General features: G+C 38.4%; 1 protein-coding gene and 1 non-coding gene across 5 annotated transcripts in view; one reads left to right on the top strand and one right to left on the bottom strand.

Moving 5' to 3' along the window:
* Positions 1-1110: 1110 nt before the first annotated feature.
* Positions 1111-21988, bottom strand: part of Bmpr1a (bone morphogenetic protein receptor type 1A) — a 98311-nt gene continuing 77433 nt past the window's right edge. For all 4 annotated transcript variants that reach the window (XM_027389440.2, XM_027389444.2, XM_027389441.2 and 1 more), the window contains 6 exons: positions 21095-21239; positions 16016-16208; positions 13050-13347; positions 6013-6188; positions 4939-5069; positions 1111-4850 (listed from right to left, as the gene is read on the bottom strand). In XM_027389440.2, the coding sequence (XP_027245241.1) occupies positions 4725-4850; positions 4939-5069; positions 6013-6188; positions 13050-13347; positions 16016-16208; positions 21095-21239 (1069 nt within the window). In that variant the 3' untranslated portion in view covers positions 1111-4724. The remainder of the gene's footprint in view (positions 4851-4938; positions 5070-6012; positions 6189-13049; positions 13348-16015; positions 16209-21094; positions 21240-21988) is intronic.
* On the top strand, positions 10942-11044 carry LOC113832588. Its single transcript, XR_003479901.1, has one exon. It is a non-coding gene; the product is annotated as a U6 spliceosomal RNA (small nuclear RNA).

The following is a 21988-nucleotide window of genomic DNA, read 5'->3' as shown; positions in this document are numbered from 1 at the left end:
AACCTGGGCTACAAGCAAGCCCCAATTTTATCCTCTTTAAAAATGAAAACAAAACCACAATAAAAAAAATTGAAATAGAAGGAGATCATAGAAATAAGTTATTTCCTCTATGTGGTCACATGCTTGTTTTTGAAAGTTTGTTTTTGTTTCAAGACAGGGTCTGGTTGTCTTGGAACTATGTAGACCAGGCTGCCCTTGAACCCAAGAGAATCCACAAAGGCCACAACACCTTGCTTGAAAGTTGGGTTTTGTTTTGTTTTGAAGACAGGGTTTCTCTGTAGCTTTGGAGCCTGTCCTGGAACTTACTCTGTAAATCAGGCTGGTCTCAACTCACAGAGATCCTCCTGCCTCTGCCTCCTGAGTGCTGGGACTAAAGGCATGCACCACCACCTACACCTTATGGTATGTATTTACAGTCTCTTCTACTTAGAAGGCACAGTACTGCTTGAGCTAAATTTAAGAGCATCTTTTGTGGGAGTGGAATGTAATGGAGTAATGCATTTGATGTTTTTCTTTTTTTCTGAGACAGTTTCTCTGTGTAGCCCTGGCTGTCCTGGAACTTGATCTGCAGATCAGACTAACCACCTGCCTCTGTGTCCCCAAGTGCTGTGATTGAAAGGCGTGCACACCATACTCTGCCAATATATGGTGTTTTCAACTGACACATAATAGAATACCATGATATTAATGGTATTTACAAAAATGCAGGAAACATTCAAATGTAAATACTGGGGCTGGAGAGAAAGCTCAGCAGTTAAGAGCACTGGCTACTCTTCCAGGGGTCCTCAGTTCAATTCCCAGCAACCATATGGTGGCTCACAACCATCTATAATGGGATCTGATGCCCTCTTGGCATAAAGTCAACAGAGCACCCATATAAAATAAATCTTAAAGAAGAAAAAGACAATCAAATGTAAATTGTGGTGTCTGTCAATAAAACGGAGTATTTATTTGCTTTATTCGTTCCTGTTTCCCAAAAGTTCTGTCATAAATACACATTTTTATAACCAGGAAACAATGTTTCATTTTTTATAGAAGGAAAAAAATCCCCTCACTATATATAGTAGGTTCATCATCTCTACATAAAGGCAAAAAACGTATGGCCACTTACCTAGCCATGTTTCGTGCTGGGTTTCTGGAAGCTGAAGTGCATGTTCAGGAACGTATATATGTACACTGACTTACTTATTATAAAATCTCAATAGATGACTTCTGATACACAATAAATCCAAGAACAGCATCACAAAACACATCACTGAAGTATACTAAAATAATGTTATTTACTGAAAAATGATACATTGAACATAATCTGTATATAGAACAAAGCAATTAATGGTAAACTTAATAAGGCACCTTTTTAAATCAGATGCTGTACAAAATACATTTAGTGTGTTACATATCAAAGATGAATCCGTATTTTTGGTGTTTTACAATTACATAATAAAAATGTTTCCTTTAACCTATCAATGCCTTATGTACAGTTTCCCTAAGCTATAATATTTTCATTTTATACAATATATACTACATTTTATCTTTAAGTGGGAAGAACAAAGGTCATTAAAGAGCTTAAATAATTCCACTGAAAGAGTACAGAGCACAACCTAAAATTACAGTATTATGTCTAATTCTTTGCAAAAGCCATATTCATAAGCTTTCCTTATGGGATGATCCTTCCTGTGGATTCATACACTGCACCAGAGGAACAAGTTCTGCTTGCCTACTCTCCACCCCTCTCACAGCCAGGAGGTGAGCAAACTGTCGTTGCTTAACATCTGAATCAATCAATTTTTGTTATTACTAAAAGGGTTACATAACCTTTCTTTCTATGTGAATTACACTTTTGTTGAAATTATCTTAGACATCTGGAAACATTTCAAAACAATACATATCTGAAAAGACAAGGTTTTCACTAAGGAAATCTGCCCTGGAATAGACTACTCAATATCCAACTTGATCTTGGGCCAAATCAGAGATGCATGGTTCTTGGAAAATTACTGTCTTTTTATTCTAAACAAGAAAAACATCTAAGAAGAAAAAAGTATTGACTTTCATTAGAGTGAATGAATAAAAACTAGCACATTTCAGGACAACAGCTGATAAAAGCTCTGTTGCTTTATAGGATTAGGAACGTTTCTGGATAACATAACATGCTGACTAACATATCTTTTGTTACAGTATTTCCAGAGAAATCAGTTCTAATTTTATACGGAAAATAGCATTTTCCGTAGAAACCCCAAAGAATCAAGCTGGGCAAATCTTAATGTGCCCGTACCCTAGCAACTCCTGATCACACAAACCACTCATGATATCTTTCCTGGATCATTTGATAGTTAGGTAGCCTGGGTCTTGGCTTTTATATTTTAATGATTTAAAGGGATGGCCGACGTTAGCCATACTTTTTAAACCCTAGAATCAAAGTGGAACCAAATGAGTTTGCAGATTTTTACAAGTAGTTAATACACAATACTTTCTTTTATCAGTTGGTTGTATTATTTTTTAAAATTACATTTGTGTTTGAATACGAGGAGTGTATGATGTGTGTGTTGGGGGGGTGTGTGCCGCGGAGTATGTGGATGTCAGAGGACAATCATGGGGTAGTTGGTTCTCTTCTTTCACATGTGTCCCAGAGATTAAAGTGCGGTTGGCAGGCTTGGCAGCAAGTGCTTTACCCAAGGAGCATTCTCATTGGCCCTAAGGGCTGATATTTAAATATTTCACTTACTGAATTTCAAATTTTAAAGAGGGAAAAGAGGAAACAAATAAGTTTAATGCAACTTTAGATTTTAGTATTCCAAATAAGGAATACAGCAGCATTTGCCTTTTAAATGTTACTTTTTATAATGAGTATACTGAAAGGTGGCTTGGGAAGGCAGCAACTGGAGTACTCACTGTCTGCCTTACCATTAATTCCTGGTAGCCCTTTTACTTTAAACCAAGCTAATCAGAAAACAATCATTACAGTGGCCTCCACACACCATTAAGCATGTCTAAGAATGAAGCCTGCCATTCCTTAGGTTTAACCCTTTTTAAGTTTATTCAGGCAAAAATATATCCAGGTTAAAATTGGCTTAGGTAACTCAGATGTCCTATGTGTTCTCAGGCTTTGGTTACACTAGATGAAAACTCATTAAACAAAATAGTCAAAACAAGTCTCAAATTTGTAGAATATGATGTGTAGGTATTATATTAATCAGAAATGAGTAGATGGACGGTTGACTATGTTATAATACAATCACCTTTAATTTATGTTTCATCCAAAGAGACAATGTCACTTGATCCTCTCATGGCTTGTTTGCTCAGAATAAACATTTAAATAGTGGGATATCAGCATGTAAGCAAAGAACTCTTCTTTGAGATAACAAGGCCTCTGTAAAAACCAGTTCATTTTATTTAATAATAGCTGTTCAGTGTAAATATGGGTAGTGACCAGATACTGGGCACTTCTGCCTGATTCTTTGCCTTTACAAGTTAGGGACCAGAAACTGTAAAACCAAATTTTAAAATATTTAGATATCTAAAATACATTTACCAGTTACTGACAAATTTATATTAGCTACATCATTCATAAAAGAAATGAGGCAATATCTTAATGAAGTTTTTGACTGAAGTTTTTAAATGCATGAATTCTGAAATTCATACGTGGTTCTACTTTAAAACATTCTCCCCCATTAAGGATCAGATGTAAGATCCATGTGAGCTGTTTTGTATAGAATTAAGTATGTATTTAAAATATGGCTATAAAGATGGTTATGTAGGTTTCGAAAATAAAAGCACATTACACATGATAAACAACTTCCCTTTTTAAGAGGCACTGAGAGCAAAGGCTTCAGAATTTGATCACAGACATGCACTTCATTATCAGATACAGTAAGGCTGACTCCAGAAAGAGGCATTTTCTTTCAAAGTATGGCTCAAAGCAGTGAGTTTCAACTCTGGACAGGAGGTGTTTCACAAAAAAACAATTACCAAAAAAAGCCAGAATGGTGATAGAAGGAAAACAATCCAAATTTATGGACACTTTAAACTTATTTGGCCTTTACAACTATTATGTTAAAAATAAAGTTGATGGAGGAGTTACTACAGTTACAAGGTAGATGACTTTTATGATATTGGAGAATGTTGATCAGATATTGCATGTTTAAACCACCAGCCACAAACCCCTCCTGAACAACCATACATTCTTTTCTTCTAAGCCCATGGCAGCAGAGGAATTCTGGTGTGCCCATCAAAGGCATGGTGCACCATCATGAACCAGGCAGTATCCCAAAGAGATCATAATCTATAGGCTGTTTACAAAGACAAACAAACGGATGTTTCCTCTTATAGAAGGCAAAGTCTCTCTCCATCTCTGCTGAGCTCATTAGTTCTCTGAAGGCTTTCACAGAAAGCATCACTTTATGGACAGGACACTGATTACCCAGAGTTAGACCAGAGGCTTCTTACAGGATTGGAGTCTTGATGCAGTTCATAAAAACAGAAACAAAAAATAGGGCATCAAAACCACATCTAAAACAAAGCTGTCCCATCCATATGTAAAGAAGGGCATGTTTGGAGTCCCAATCTTATATTCTGCAGAGTACTGAAAGGTTCACTGTTAGCAGCCTGTGAAGATGTGGCGGGAAACAGTCTGAAAATCAAGCCAACATCCTATTTCATGCTAATCACCCATTTTCTTGGGGGGTAGTTCTTGCAAGTCTAGATTCTCTCTCACAACTGTTTAACTGTTAAATCTTTACATCCTGGGATTCAACCATTTTTGCAAGTGTCTTCTTGATTCTCAAAGCTGTGAGTCTGGAGGCTGGATTATGGGCCCAGCATTCTGACATTAGCTTCAAAACTGCTCGAAGACACTAAAGAGAAATATAAAGAGAGTGTGATGAGCATAGAGTAACACTGAGCCTTTACTGAGCACTGTACAGGGGTTTGGCTCCAACTTACTTCGTCACTGTTCCAGCGGTTAGACACGATTGGCCGCAAGCGTTTGACACACACAACCTCCCGCATGTCTTCATAGGATGGGTCACTAGGCACCATGTTGTAATATGGTAATTGATATTCCTCCACTATTCCTGTAGAGAGTGAGAAAACACAGTGAGCAAAAATACAGCACCTCTCACTGAACTATGGAACTAAGAATGGATTCGTAAATAAACAAGAAATATATCCTGGATGGCTCACTTTTAACAGTAAATACATGTTTTTCTTCTACTTAAGACCCATTATTTCTCCTGACAGGATGACAGTCTGTCAACAATGGTATATTGTTTCTTTTGGTGGTAGGGCACTTGAAATCTGAGACAAGAGGACTGTGATTTGAAGCCAGCCTGTGTTACAAGTAATGAAACTCTTAAACAAACATAAAGGGAAGGAGAAGAAATAAGATTTTCTTGAAATTTTTAGTGCAATATCTATTTATTTGTTCCTACTAGTGAATGTCTTTATTACTCTCTACTGCAAGAGAAAGACTGATCATTATCCGTACACAAGCTCACAAAGCAGGCCCACTACTGCTCTCATTAAAAAGGATAACCCTTAAAAAAAAAAAAAAAAAAAAAGAGAGAGAGAAAGGATAACCCTTGCCTCTTGTCTGAGAACCTGAATTGTAAGTCATTCTCAACAGAGGTCATCACCTCCCAGGGGTTAGTAGTTCACAGACTAACTTCACAGCAAACCTCTGATAACAGTCAATAGACTGAGCTTCTTTGGATGACAAGGCCACACAGTCACAACTGACTGAGGAGGAGCTAAGCATGTATCTGAATACACTAGGGAGAACTATTGGAGCCTCTCTCAGCACCTTTCCTCTTGGGTGACTTTAAGGCATCTTTACATTAAAATATGTGTGAGTTGTCAAGACAACTTTGTGTGAGTTTTTGGGTGATTCTAGGGAAACCACAGGATCTCAGAGTGGTCCTAGGAAGTGGTCTGACATAGGTGACATATAAATTAGGTTAATTACTTTTTAAATGACAGGTAAACAAACATAATCAAAACCAGTATTCAAACTCCTACCTCCTGTAATACAACGACGAGCCATTTCCCAAATGATTAATCCAAAGCTATAGATGTCAGCCATGATGTAGGGCTGGAAATGGTTTTTATTCAGGCTTTCATCCAGCACTTCTGGAGCCATGTAGCGCTTGGTGCCCACCCTGGTATTCAAGGGTATGTCAACTTCATTCGTATCACTAAGACAGGAAGAAAACAATGGTCATATTGACAGCCAACAATAGTTCAATCTGCGCTATCTAAATTCCTATCTAAATTCCTATCTTCTTTACCACAAATCCTTGGGGTCAGATGTATTATGATGTTATATATTATATAACATCCCTAGCAGGATCTGGCACAGTTATTCTGAGCCTTGGTACCTTGTCTGCCACAAAAAACTAACTCTGACTTTTTCACACTACACTGGATTAAATAAAGTACCTTTCATAAATTCGGCCGAGGATCTGTCACCAAGGATTTTTCAAAATCTGTCACATTTCTCAAAAGGTAACACTACAAGTCTACAGGGTGGCACAGTTGGTACAGTGCTTGTCTAGGAGACCCTTGGTCCCATACCCAGCACCACATACAGACAGCTCGGTGATCCAGGTTTATAACCCTAACACTAAGTAAGCACCAAGGAGGTAGGAGTGGGATGATCAAAAATTCAAGGCATCCTTGGCTAAACAGCTGGTTGCAGTTCAGCTCGGGCTACATGTGACCCTGTCTTAAGAAAAAGAAAAAAGGCAGTATTTTATTAAAAAAAAAAAACAGTTATATCTGAAGTGAATATGAAAATAAAGGAGGAATCATTTATTGTTACCATTCTTATACAATGAGCTTAGCATTTTCCCCCTCCTTTTTGAGACAGCCTTTCTGGAACTCACTTTGTAGACCAGGCTGGCCTCAAACCCAGAGATCTGCCTCCCTCTGCCTCCCGAGTGCTGGGGTTAAAGGCATATGCTACCACTGCCCGGCTAAAAGCTTAGCATTTAAATACAGAATTATATTTTATTTTTCATGGATCCAATCTACTTAGTTATAAATAAATAAAGTGATATCTATATAGTCATTCAGCAATAAATGGTGTATTAGTTTTCTGGGTTTTGAACTGAATTTTAAACTTGAAGATATGATGCTTTGTTACTTGTGCCTCTAAGTCTGGGAGGTTCTGGAAACTATTTTCCAGTGGAGACTGATACAAAGTATTGTATTTGTTATAAAATGTCTGTGGTGGTTAATCTTTATTGTCATCCTGACTAGATTTGGAAGCCACCTTTTGCTTATAGGTGAAATGTGAGCAGCTACCTCATATTCCCACCATGATGTTTTCCCTTTCATAATGGACTACAACCTGAAAACATGAACAAAACAATTCTCTTTCCTTAAAAGTTGCTTTTGTTGGGCTGACACAATAGCTTAGCCATTAAAGGTTAAAGACAAAAATTGCTGTTGTCATTTTTTGTCACAGCAACACAAAACATAATATATGAAGAAGTTGGTTCTTAAGGACAGACTCAGTGGGTAAGAATATTTGTTGCACAAACACAAGGACCTGAGTTTAAATCCCCAGCCACCAAGCTGGGTATGTCCAACAATAACCTCACTGCTATGGTAGAAAAAAACAGGCGTTCACTGGGGCTTTGAGCCACCAGCCTCACTTCAGGTTTAGTGAGAGACCCTTTCTCAAGGGAATAACAGAATAAGAGCAGGATATTGAAGGTCCTCCTCTGGCTTCTGCATGTACATCAGTATATACCATACAGAGAGGAGGAGGGGTGATAAACTTGACAGTGTGACTGACATGCCTTTAGAACTAGCTCATGGGAGGAATGTGGAAGAGTTTATATTTGCATGCTAGAGAAGCCTGTGAATGATGAGAGCAGATCTTACTGGGCCATTCTGATAGGAATCTGGAAGACCAGAATGCTGAGTAAAATGTAGAAAGTGGAGGCCTGGTTCATGATGCTTTAAGGAACAAGGACTCTACTGAGCAAGTTATGTTCTACCTTGGCAAGAATAGGGATGAAATCTTCCTAGGTCCTGAAAACTCATACAAGGATGAATTAAAAACAATGAAGTAAGGCCTGGAGAGACAGCTCAGCTGTTAAAAGCACAATGCTTTTCCAGAGGACCTGAGTTTAATTTCCTGCACCCACATAGTGGCTGTGGCCACCTGCAGCCCCAGCTTCAGGAGACTTGATGCCCTCTTCTGGCCTCTGACAGAAGTGTATGCACATGCAAAATATCCATTCACATAAAAATAAAGCTGGGCCTTTAATACCAATACTCGGGAGGCAGAAGCAGGCCGATCTCTGTGAGTTGGAGGCCAGCCTGATCTACAGAGTCAATTCCAGGATAGCCAGAGCTACACAGAGAAACCCTGACTCAAAAAACACCTCCCTGCCCCCCCCACAACAATGAGCTGATTTTTTTTTTTTTTAAAGATCCATTTTATTTGTGTTCATGTGTATGTGTATGCTATGTGAATGCAGGTATCTGCAGATGGCAGAGAGGGCAGTGAATCCCCTGGAGTTGAAGTTATAGGTGATTGTGGGCCTCTCATATGGGTGCTGGAAACAGCAGTAAGTGTTCTTAACTATTGAGTCATCTCTCTAACCCCAAGGACTAAGTTTCTTGGTAGAGGAAACCTGAAGACAGTATGACAGTCTAGCTGTGGCATGGTTCATTCTTTCTTGTGTTGCAAGGGGGCACATGTGTGGAGGTCAGAGGACAACTTGCAGGAGTCAGTTCTTTCCTTCACCATTTAGATTCCAGGGATGAAACCACTGTCAGGCTTGGTGGCAAGTACCTTTACCCACTCAGCCATGTCACTGTACCCTACTTATTTTTTAAAAGAGTATAAAATTATTGGCCACTATTCACCATTACATACAACACAAAGTTAGGTAACATTCCAATACTTCAAAATTATTTTCCTGACTTCTGCTGAACAAATACAAACACACACACACAAAAGGTAGAACCTATACAGAAAGGATGAGTTGTGTTAAAATAAAAGCACAAAGGTCAAAAATTTACACTACAATAAATATTTTGCTCACTCATTTATGGCAGCCAAGTCCTAAACTGCCAAGGTGCCTAATCATGCAAGTACACTTCTACTAATCATCTTTACTATCCCACAAGTCATAACCTTTTAGTATACTGACTTGAACTTTGTATAAAGGACTGGGTCACTGAAGTCTTGCTTGGGTCAATTAAAACCAGTGTTGTTTCTTTAAGTCAGGGAGCTACTGACAATGATAAAATTTTGTCTTTCACTGATTGTACAAATAAATTATTATATATATGACATCATAAATTTATGAATATACTATATATTATATATTCATGAATTTAAAATTTCCCAACCAAAATTTACAATTAACTATTAACTACAGAATCATCTATCTAATTAGAAAAGTGTGGTTTCAGTAAATTTTTTTATTCAGGAAATTCAAAGCAAGCCATATATCTGCTTCTGACTTCATGCAATGGCATGAGCCACTGTTCCTATCACTATCCAAAATGATCCTATAGAGAAGAATCTTCCTAGTTTGAGCTGCCAAGGCACAGGCAGGCCAGTACAGCTATGGCAGAAAGGGACCAGGCTTACTAAATGAAGAGAAATCAGAAGAATTCGTTGGAATCACCATGTGGTTCAGCAAACACAGAAATGAAAAAGTCATATGGCCATGGAGACTTTATCAAGATTCTTTAAAAGAATATGTAGCAGGGTTGAATTCCCTAAAATAAGAGATCTGGAAAGTTGGAGATTCTAGAACTATAAATGTCCACTGAAGAAAAGCTGTAAGTATGGAATAGAGCCAGCCTAAGACAGAGGGGCTACATTTACTGCCGGCAGCAAAACAGGATGGATGGGGTGATCCAAGTTCACTGGAGCCCAAATGATGCCATCACAAGCATCAGGAACCAGATATGGAGCTGCAGGGCCAAGTGGTTGTTCCAGGTTTCAGTCTTGCTTTTGTCTAGTTCCCTTGCTATGTGTGTATTCTTTCCTTTTGGAATGGAAATGTTTATTCTGTGACATAGTATATTGGAAATATCTACCTTAATTTTGATCTCATAAAAGGCTCACAGTTAATGCATTGCTCCAATTATGTGAAAGTCTGACTTTGAGCTTTTGTTATTGTTGCTGCTTTGTTTATATGGTTTTGTTTAGTGTGTGTGTGTGTGTGTGTGTGTGTGTGTGTGTGTGTGTGTGTGTGTGTTTGTTTTAAGTCAAGGTCTCTCTATTATGTAGCTCTGGCTGTCCTGGAACTCACTATGTAATGCAGGCTGACCTCAAACTCAGAGAATTAACATGCCTCTACCTCCCGAGTGCTGGGATTAGAGGTGTATACCATCACACCTTGCACTGAACCCTGGCTTTAAGCAACAACAGAACTGTTAAGGCTTTAGGGACTCTTACAGAGAGCTAAATCCGTTTTGCATGAATACCATGAGGTAACTCATGAATGTCGATAATCAAGGGTGGAATAAATGTCATGAGTCTGGGTGTCAAGTTGGCAAGAAGCAGACCTGTGGTACTTAACTGTCTATATGAATGGATTTGGGATCTTAAATTTAAGATACACAATTTTGATGTATGTATGCAGTTATCCCAGAGGTTTCAGTAAGGAGGATAACCTAACCTGGATGTAGGCAGCACCAGCTAGAGCCCAGACTGAATAACAAGGGGAAATTCAAAGCAAGCCATATATCTGCTTCTGACTTCATGCAATGGCATGAGCCACTGTTCCTATCACTATGTTCTCCCTGCCATGATGGACTGATAATACCCTTAAATCACCAGCCACATTAAACCTTTTCTTCCTTTAGTTGCTTTTTGTCAGGCATTTCATCTTGGTAAATAGGAAAAAAAAATAACACAACATCTGATGAATACTTAAGCCAACAAATATCACACTGATAAAGAACACAATGGTGCTTGCTTCAGCAGCACATATACTAAAATTGGAACAAAACAGGTAAGATTAGCTTGGCCTGTGCACAAAGATGAAAAATTCATGAAGCATTAAAAAAAGAAAAAGAAAAAGTTAGGCAGATAGTGGCACATGCCTTTAATCCCAGCACTTGGGAGGCAGAGGTGGGTAGATCTCAGTACAAGGCCAACCTGGTCTACAGAGCAAGTTCCAGGATAGTCAGGGCCACACAGTCAAAATGTGTCTCAAAAAAAAAAAAAAAAAAAAAAAAAACCAAAAAACAAAATAAACAACAAAAAGAACAGTATTAATGATCAGATAAATAGATTTAGATGGCCCACACAGTTTCACCCCCGACGCCCCCCAAAAAGGCCACATGGCTTTAATTCCAACACTGGCTGAGGTCAGTGGATCTCTGTGAGTTCAAGATCAGCCTGGTCCACAAAGAGTTTCAGATCAGCCAGGGTGACATAGTGAGTCCCTGCCTCAAAACAAACAACAAAAAACTCATTTATTATTATTTATATGCATGAATGTATGCCTGTATGAGTTTATGTGCACCAAATGAGCGCAGGTGTCCACAGAGGCCAGAGGCCCTGATCTGGAGTTATAGGTAGCTGTGAGAAGCCTGGTGTGGGTGCTAGGAACCAAACTCAGGTCCTTGCAAGAGTAGTAGTGCTCTTAATTGCTAAGTCATCTCTTCAGTCCCTCAACAGTATTTTTATTTTGTGACCTTAAATGAATTCTGAAATGTGAAGTAACTATTCCATTCTTTTTTTTTAATTATTTATTTTTATTTTATGTGTATTGGTGTTTTGCCTGTGTGTATGTCTGCATGAGAGTGTCAGATCTTGGAGCTATGGACAGTTGTGAGCTGCCATGTGGGTGTGGGAATTGAACCCAGGTCCTCTGGAAAAGCAGCAGTGCTTTTAACCACTGAGCTATCTCGCCAGCCCCAACTATTCCATTCTTAAACTACATTATAATATATTGTAGCTGCCTCAACAGTTACCTGAGGTTTTTTTTTTTGGGGGTGGGGGTGGGGGGTTGAGACAAGGTTTCTCTGTGTAACACTGGCTGTCCTGGAACTTGCTCTGTAGTCTGCCTCTGCCTCCCAAGCACTGGGATTAAAGACATGTGCCACCCTTGCCTGGCTCCTGAAATTTTTATAATTCTAATTGCTTTGGAAAATTGACAATATCAAAGAAAGTAATTATCTCCCCATATTTACAGGAGTATAAATCCACATAATATACTGTTCTGAAGCAGTAATATAAAATATGCCAAAAGTTAGTATGTAGAAACTCCTCCAGCAGCCTCTTTTCTCTAGAAATCCATTATGAAGAAAATACGTATGCAAGTGTTTAAGAATAGAATAATATGTATACATGTATAAAATTCAATAATGTTCATGATAACCTTCTTTTCCTTCCAGTCCCCCCCCCCCCCCCCCGCCCATTTTTTCGAGACAGGGTTTCTCTGTGGCTTTTAGAGGCTGTCCTGGAACTAGCTCTTGTAGACCAGGCTGGTCTCGAACTCACAGAGAATCCACCTGCCTCTGCCTCCCGAGTGCTGGGATTAAAGGTGTGTGCCACCAATGCCCAGCTCCTTCCATTCTTTTTTTGATAGAGTATCTCTGTGTATCCCTGGCTGTCCTGGAACTCACTCTGTAGACCAGGCTAGCCTTGAAATCAGAACTTAAGAGATGCACCAGCATCTGCCTCCAGAGTACTGGGATTAAAGGTATCCTTCACCACCACCTGGTTTCACAGTAACCGTTTTTAATATAGATGAACTGAAAGTAAATTTAATGCCCATTATTTGGGTCACAAGTTACTTATATATAAAATGGACAACTAACTGAAAAAAAGAGCAAGTACAAGTAAACAAGAAGTCAAAAACTATGTAGAGGCTGGCTGGAGATGTAATTTAGTAGCAAGAGTGTGTGCTTAGTATACACAGGATCCTGGTTCAATTCCCAATATTGAAAAATACGGTGAAAGGCAGTTTTGTAAAAAGAAAAATAAAAACAAACTCCAAAGCAACCCTGAGTATAATATCTGTTAGATATCAAAATAATTTCCAAATATCAAACGAAAAATCATTTACCTGTTGAATTTAACAGCCAGGCCCAGGTCAGCAATACAGCAACTTCCATTTTTCTTAATAAGGATGTTTTTGCTCTTCAGGTCTCGATGAGCAATTGCAGGCTTTCCTTGGGTACCATAAATTTCTGTGTGGAGGTGGCACAGACCACAGGCAGCAGAATAAGCTAATTTGAGTAGGGCTCTGGTGTCTAGTGTGGCACATTTCAGGAAGTCATAGAGAGATCCATTTTCATGATAATCAGTAATCAAATACAGCTGAGTCCAGGAGCCAGTGCCTTTAATGTCTGCAGCTATAAAACCTGTTTAGTGAATGAGTTTAAAAGGTTAGCTGTCAGCAGAGGTGCTAGGCAGTTAAGATGCACATTCAGAACACTTAAAAAGAACTACTTATTTTGTATAGACAGAAATTGTACAAATTTCCTTTAATTTGACCCATAAAATGTTTTGAATATGTAACAAAAAATCATTTCCTATGTCACTACATATTGTAGAGTCACTACAGATTTACAATAAATTTACAGTATTTTAAAATTTGTGTGTTAGGTGTGTTTATGGAGGAGAAAGTCAGGGAGGGGGGTGTCAAACCTTCTAGAGTCAGAGTTACAGGCAGTTGTGAGCTTCCTAATGTGGGTGTTAAGAATGGAACTCAGGTCCTCTGCAAGAACAGTATTTGCTCTTAGCTCCGGAGCCATCTCTTCAATCCAAATTTACAGTATTTTTTGTTTGTTTGTTTTGCAAGACAGGGTTTCTCTGTGTAGCTTTGGAGTCTGTCCTGGCACTCAGTTTGTAGACCAGGCTGGCCCTGAACTCACAAGATCCCCCCACCTCCCAAGTGCTTTGATTAAAGGTGTGTGCCACCACCGCCCAACTACCTTTACAGTATTTTTAAAGACAGGGTTTTGCTATGTAATCCAGGCTATATTCAAACTTGTGATCATCCTGACTCAGCCTCTTGAGTGCTGAGATTGTATGCATGTGCCAACACATATAGTTAATTTATGATAATCCTAACATTAATCACAACAGTGATAATAATGACTAAGAAAAAGAAGTCATGTATTACACAACAACCTGTAAGTACTATTTACCTACATGATTTTCTGTTGAACTGGCTCTTTACCTGGGAGTGGCAGCACATGCTTGTAATCCCAGTATTCAGGAGATAGAGGCAGGAGCACTACACAAATTGAAGCTGTTAAGGCTACAGAATAAGAGTCTGTCTAAAGACAACAAAAACAAAGCCTCATCACTGAACATCTAAATAAAATTTTTAATTTCAAGTTCAAAAGTAGATACTTAAAGTTACATGGGAAACAGATTTTTGTAGGTGGAATTATATTTACACAAAGCCATGCATGCTATAGACTGGGCCCAAATAAGCTGATGCATGTTCTCTATGATGGAAATATGGTCACAACACATATAGAAGATCATATGAAATACAGAAAGAAGGGTTGTCTGCTGTGGAATATTAGTTGAAGATGTGTTGCATTCTTTTATGTTACATTTGTTTAACTCTTAAGCTGTGTTACTTTGCCTGTCTAAAACACTTGATTGGTCTAATAAAGAGCTGAAAGGCCAATAATTAGGCAGGAGAGGGATAGGTCTCTCTGCGACTGCCAGGCAGAGAGAATAAATAGAAATCTGTGAAAGGAAGATCAAGGAGTTAGAAAAAGGAGGGAGAGGATATTGGGGGCCAGTCACCCAACTACACACCAAGCCATGGAGTAAGAAGTAAAGAAAGGAATACAGAAATAGAGAAATGTAAAAGCCCAGAGGCAAAAGATAGATGGGATAATTTAAGAAAAGCTGGCTAGAAAAAAGCCAAACTAAGGCTGGTCATTCATAAGTAAGGACAAGCCTCCACGTCTTTACTTGGGAGCTGGGTGGGAGATCCCCAAAGAGCAAATAGTAAAAACAACCAACAACAGTTTTAAGTCAAAGAACACTAAAGACTGGCACAGTTGAGAAGAAACCCCAGAGAGGGGTCCTGCCAACAGCTTGATTTTAAAGTTCAGGATCCTAAAACTGAGGGGGGGGATAATAGGTTATTTTCCTTCTGTGTGTGCACAGATACCCGTATACATGTGAGTTGAGTACCTTTGGAGGACAGGGGAAAGAGTGCGTCAGGGATCCACCTCTCTCCACCTTTCATACCTCACCATCAACTCTGATTATAAGCTTGCACTCTATCATTCTTAGCTCTTTAAGTGGCTTCAACAAGTGAGCCATCTTCCCACCCTGCTTCTGGTGGATATTTTCTTTTTCTTTTTTGAGGAGGGGTTTTAAGAGATAGGGTGTAACACTGGTTGTCCTGGAACTCAATCTGTAGACCAGGCTGGCCTTGAACAAAAGAAATCCATCAGCTTCTGTTTGGGATTAAAGGTTTGGGCGACCACACCTGGCCATACTTCTGGTGTTTTAAGCCACTCAGTTAATGGTAAATTTTTACAGCCCCAATAGGAAATGAACATAAATGTCTCATGCTTGGCAATGGGCAATGTTCTTTACAAAACAACAGATAGTGAGATAGCAGCTGAAAAGAAAACTCAGGAAAACAAGATCTGTCTATACACTCTACTGGCCTATATTACTTCACTACTATATAAATGAGGTGGTGAGAGGATCATGTACTGGGTACAGAAAATATGATGATGCTACACGTTGGGTTCCTCTGCTGACTAAAGGTAAAGGCAGATACAGTTAAAGTTACCCTAGAAAAAGCACTTGGCTTCCATTATTATGTACGTTCAATAAACCAGCTTTAATTATCCTTTTGAAACTCAATGCTGTTTAGAGTAATAAAAAACTTTCTTGGCACTCAGGATTGTGTTCTGGTTCACTATGAATTCTACTGGATTTCTTTCAGCTACATAAACATCTGAATTCACATGCACAAGGCAGGTTCTCTCCATAACAAAACACCCCTGTCAGAATGAGGAACTTACTAAAGTGAAGGACACTCACCAAGTATGTTTTCATGACGCATTAATACCGTCTGGTAGATTTCTGTTTCTCTAAACCAGCTAGCTTCTTCAGTGGTAAAAAACACTTTGACTGCCACTTTTTCGCCACGCCATTTACCCATCCATACTTCTCCATAACGGCCTTTACCAACCTGCCGAACCATCTGAATCTGTTTGGCAATAGTTCGCTGAACCTATATAGGAAAGAAAAAGTGCAGAATTTTGAGCTCTTGATGAAGCGAATCTATTAAGGCTGAGTAAGCTGTGACAGGTCACCCATTTAAAAGGCTGGCATATCCAAATAGCACCAATGCAAATTTACTAACTCCAATGTTTAAATTACAGTATCTAAAAGCAGCAATGAACAATGAATTCTGAAATCACACACAGTCACCCTTGAGAAGTCTCCTTCCCCATAGACTTGGGTTTTGGTTACCTGCCTTCTCTTGGGCAACAGAAGAGCAAATGTGTGACCAGCAGACTTCACAGATGCTTGTGTATCTCAGCTTGCCTTTTCTTTTCTGCTCTTGGGAACCCTGCCTCCCATAAAGAGAAGCACCAGTCAACTGTCAATCCTATGGACAAGCTATATAGCTTATCAATAGCTGAGCAAGTCTAGGAAACACACTTCCCAACATGTGAACATAATCATGAGAAAAAAATAAATGTTTTTGGCTTTCAGCCACTGAGTTTAGGGTAATTTACTATACAAAATCTAAAACTAAATAATTAAAACCCCTCACCTCTAAGAACCTAGATGATCTGACCCAGCCCCGGTTTTCACTAATTACCTACATTTACCTTATTCCAACTTTTCTTTTTTTAATTCAGTTTTTTCATATAGCACATTTTGTTCATTCTTTCCCCTTCCCAAATTCCTCCCAGATCCTTTTTGGTCAGAAGTAGGACTATGTGTCTAATTTGCCTTCTCAGTGCTGGGATTTTGTCTTGTCTGAAGCTGTGCATGCTATCATAATTTCTGAGTTCCTATGTAGATTGGTCCTGTTGAGATACTGTTTCCCTGAGTCGTGCACCATTTCTGGCTCTTACACTCTTTTGAATGTGAGGGTGATCTGGCTATGACAGGGTTGAGTCAGCTGATCTGGATGGCCAGGCAGATGTCCCCTTCCTTTCTCAATGTTCCATGTGGATTCTTCTCAAAACTTCCCCAGACAGAAGAGGAATGGTCTTCAGTGAAGGATAGAGAAGTAACCTCCAAACAAATTCTCAGGCTTTATTCCAACTTTTTATAATTCCTCTCACAAGCCCTTGCTACAGGCCCAATTCTCTGTATAGTGCTGTTTGTCTTGCTTTAGTGCTCTCGCTTGCACTAGTGCTCTCTCTCTCCCTCCCTCCTCTCATTGGCTGTACTGGTCAGAATAATAATTTTGTCTTTTATATACACCTTTGTTTGAATTCTATTCCTGGCTCATAGACCATAGGTAGTTATTGGAAATAATATCTGAAGCACACATATACTTTATCTCTCATTTTCAGACTACTAGTAATTTTAAATGAAAAAGAACATGCTGTTCTGGTTGGAAGTGTGTATCTGAGGCTGGAACTATGCAAAGCTGAACTGGCTTACATCCTAAATCACTTAGTGTAGACTCTTTCTGTAATGTTTTAAAGTCAGGATTTTTCAAAAACAATTTATATATAAAATAAAATGCATATTTTGAAAATTGGGCAGTAAATTCTGATAAACTTCTAATCATCTAATTACCAAAACCTCATTTAAGACTTAAGAGTATTTCCATTGCCAAAAGCAATTCCTCCTTTCATGATTAATTTCTTCCTCCTGTGCTGGAATTACTTACCTGTTTTGTTCCTACAGTTTTACCTTCTCTGAGTTACATAGACACACTATGTAGTTTTCTGTACCTAGCTTTTTTCCCCTAAGCATAAAGTGCCTTTGAAATCCATCTCTGTTATTACTGATTTGTTTCTCCACATGGATAAATGTGTTATAATTTGTTTATCCATTTACCAATTGGGGGGGGCTTTTAGATTATTTCTAATTTACTTATTTATTAGACTAGATTTCCTATGGAAATTCACCTTTAGGTCTTTCGTGTAAATACATTTTTATATTTCTAGGGCAAAAAGCAGAATTGTTTTAGTGTACACATCTTTAATCCCAGTACTCGGGAGGCAGAGGAAAGTGGATCTCTGAGTTAAGTCTAACCTGGTCTACAGATTGAGTTCCAGGACAGCCAGGGCTACATGAAACTGTCTCAGATAGATAAATAAATAAATAAATAAATAAATAAATAAATATAAAAAACAAAGTATATGCTTAACCTGTTAGTAAACTCTCAACTATTTTTCAAAATGCCTTATCATTTTTCATTTAATCAGCTATGTATGAAATTTCAAGTTAATATATATCCCAGCAGTACCCTGATGAATTTAACCTGCATACCTTTCATGATGAAGATGTGTCTATTTATTTATCATTTTTAATCTTTAGGAAAGTATTCAAATCTTTTGTCCATTTAATACATCTGAGCTGTCTTATTATGGGGCTGTTAAATTCCTTTGTATAGTCTGCATATTTATCAGATCTATTTTACTAGCCCCTGACCTATCTTTTGATTTTCATCCTATTTTGTTGTTGTCATTTGGTTTTTGGAACAGGGTTTCCCTGTGCAGCCCTGGCTGTCCTTGAACTCACAAGGATTTCTTTAAAACTTCTTTTTTTTTTTCCTAGTTAAGTTTTACATTTTGATCTACCCTCCATTGTAACTTAATTTTTGTATCACCTTATATATAGCAAATGGATACCTGAGGTTTTCTTCCCTGCATCATCTCTTTAATAGACGTATTCAACACTGAATTACTTCAGTGCTTTAAACAAATAATGGCCTCATGTAACCTTCTACAATAAAGAAAAAAAAAATTAAAAAAATCACTGGTGGTGGTGCCTCAAGCCTTTAATCACAGCACCTGGGATGCAAAGGCAGGTGGATCTTTGTGAATCCATGGCCAGCCTAGTATACAGAATGAGTTCCAGGTCAGCCAGGGTTACACAGAGAAACCATATCTCAAAAAGTGTGTGTGTGGGGGGGTGGGGGGGTGGGGAGGGGATGATTAATTGAGCAGGGTATGGTGGCATACACCTTTGATCCCATCACTCCCAGGCATAGGCAGGCAGATCTCTGTGATTCAAGGTCAGCAAGGTATACATAGATACCCCCTAAAAAAAATAACAACACTAACAACAAAATCAATTGATTGGGTTGGAGGGATGGCTCAGTGATTAAGAACACTGGTTGCTCTTCTAAAGAGCTTGAATTCAATTCCCAGCACCTAAGAGTAGCTCACAAGAATTTGTAACTCTAGTTTCAGGGCATCGGACACCCTCTTCTGGCCTCTTTGAATACAAGACACATATAGTGGTACACAGATATCCATGCACATAAACTTTCGTCTAAGTATCCCTTTCTAGGCTCTGCTCTGTCCCACAAACATACAATGCTAATTAGTGTAGATTTGTAAGTAAGTCTAGAAGCAGTGTAGTTAGTCCTACACTCTCTTTTCTAACAACTCTGCTCATCTAGTCAGTCCTTTCTATTTTTATGAATCTGTTCATCCATTTCTGTAGAAGTTTGTTCTGATTTCTATTTGGATTGAAATGAAACAATCTTTCAATGTGAGGTAACCTGACATCCTAATAGTGCTGCCTTAAATTCAAAAGCAGACAATACACCTCCATCTATTTAGATCTTAAGAATATTTAAGAATTAATATTTAATTCATGAATTCTCCCACTGGAATAAATGCTTCATTCATAAACAGGCTACACACCCCTATCTATTTAGGTCTTAAGAATATTTAATTTCAGTGATTCTCCTAGTGGAATAAATGCTTCATCCTGTTTCAGATGATGGATTTAACAACCTCTGCTTGAGATGCTATTACAGTAATGTCTTTAAAAAAGTAGAAAACAATTAATATCAATTAATTAGTAGTTAATATGCCAACAATAATTTTTGGCGTTCAATTTTGCAGTATACACATTTGCTAAATATTTCATGCTTTTTGATACTATTTTAAATGATACTATTTTCTTAACTTTCAGTTTCCAAACATGTGCTGCTAGTGCATATAAAATCAGTAAAATTAATACAATAACTTTGTAGTCTAAAAACTGACAAGCATTGGTTGTAGTAGGTTTATTTGTACCTTTCTTGGGATTTTTTTCATAATCATACTATCTGCATACAAAGATACCTCTACTCTCACATTTCCAATGCTGACACAGATTATATTAGACAAATTTTTAAACTGTCATTCAGTATTTACTTTCAACTAAGCTATTATTAAATAGTTAAAAACCTACCTGGAAATGTAGTGTTGTGATTAGGAGGGTTGCCTCAGAATGCTGTTCTCCATCCCTGAAGCTAATTATCTCCATCCATCCATCCCTCCATCCAAATTATTTGTAACCCTTTTTAGACCTAAACGTTGTACTTCCCACAGCCAATTAGTTTAACATTAAAGATACAAAGGATCTTGCATTTGTTTCTTTGTTTTGTCAGTTACTAAAATACTTAGAACATCTAGCTGAGGATGGTGGCTCATGCCTGTAATCCCAGCATTTAGGAAGCAGGAGCAGAAACAGAGGCAAAAGGATCTTATGTTCAAGGGCAGCCTGAATTCTACAAGAACACCTTATCTCAAAAAACCAAGTACTGAGGATGTAGTTTAATATAATAGCAGAATGCTTGCCTGGCATCCCCAAAGTTCTTGGCTCAAACTCCAGCACCAAAGTGGAAGGGCGTGTGTGTGTGGAGGGGGGGGGGGTTAAGAGCAAACTATGTAGCTACCTTGCATTTGCACAGGACTTCATATCCTAACTTTTTATGTATGTATTGGACTTTTTTCTTATAGTTTTATCTTGCTTATCTTATTTTCCTTGGTTCACATATCTTATTTTTAAGCAATTTCATCTTTCATTACTACATGAAAAAATGTCTATTATTTCCTAATCTGCAATAACTAAGATGCTGACTTACCTATGATGTCACATCTCTATCACTACACCATTTATATTTGTAAAAGGCTCTTCGCTTACCAATAAAGGTAGTCCAGATCCACTACCAGAGCTTTGTGACTGGTCAATCAGGTCTTTCAATGATTCTCCAACTGGAATAAATGCTTCATCCTGTTCCAAATCACGGTTGTAACGACCTCTGCTTGAGATGCTCTTACAGTAATGTCTTTAAAAAAGCAGAAAACAATCTACATTAAAATTGGAACACTGCAACACTTTGAGCCTTGAGATTTGCCACACCGTCATTCCTTCAGGCACAATCATAGCCTAATCAATCATCACAGGAAAAAACTCTGTTATAGTCCACTAAAAATGGAGTTTATGAGGTAGAATGCTGTGTGTCACACTAACATGAAGAGATGGCAAGTGAACACACACAAACATACACATCCACATGCACACAGAAACCACTATGTGGTGACCTGTATCTGTAACCCTGCACTTGGGAGGCAGAAGGAATGAAAGTTTAAGGCAGCTTGGTCTACAGAGCCAGGCCTGGACTATGAAGTGAGGCCTTGTCTCAAAAATACAACCCCCCCCCCCATCCTATAGTCCAGATGTAGCAGCACTAGGAAGAGTCAGTCAAGAGGACCCTGGATTCAAGGCCAGCCTGGGCTACCCTATCCCTATCCCCAAAACCAAAGTAAACAAAACTCCCAAACATCTCCCTTCCCCCAGCATGTAACATGGCACCATAGCTATAAAAAGTATTTAAATTATAAATTTTAACAATGTCTTTAAAAAATCTGAAAAGATACCCAGCATAGAAAGCTACTTATCACTTATATATACAAACATACATATTCTTAAAACTGTAATTGTATCTTTGCACTAAAACTGTATGCCCTAATCCCAGCACTGGAGAGATATGGGGAGGCTGAGCTCAATGAGTTCAAGGCCAGCCAGGTCTACACA

Source organism: Cricetulus griseus (genome assembly GCF_003668045.3).
Source record: "Cricetulus griseus strain 17A/GY chromosome 1 unlocalized genomic scaffold, alternate assembly CriGri-PICRH-1.0 chr1_1, whole genome shotgun sequence".
Lineage (NCBI taxonomy): Eukaryota > Metazoa > Chordata > Mammalia > Rodentia > Cricetidae > Cricetulus > Cricetulus griseus.
This window is presented reverse-complemented; position numbering and strand designations above follow the sequence as displayed.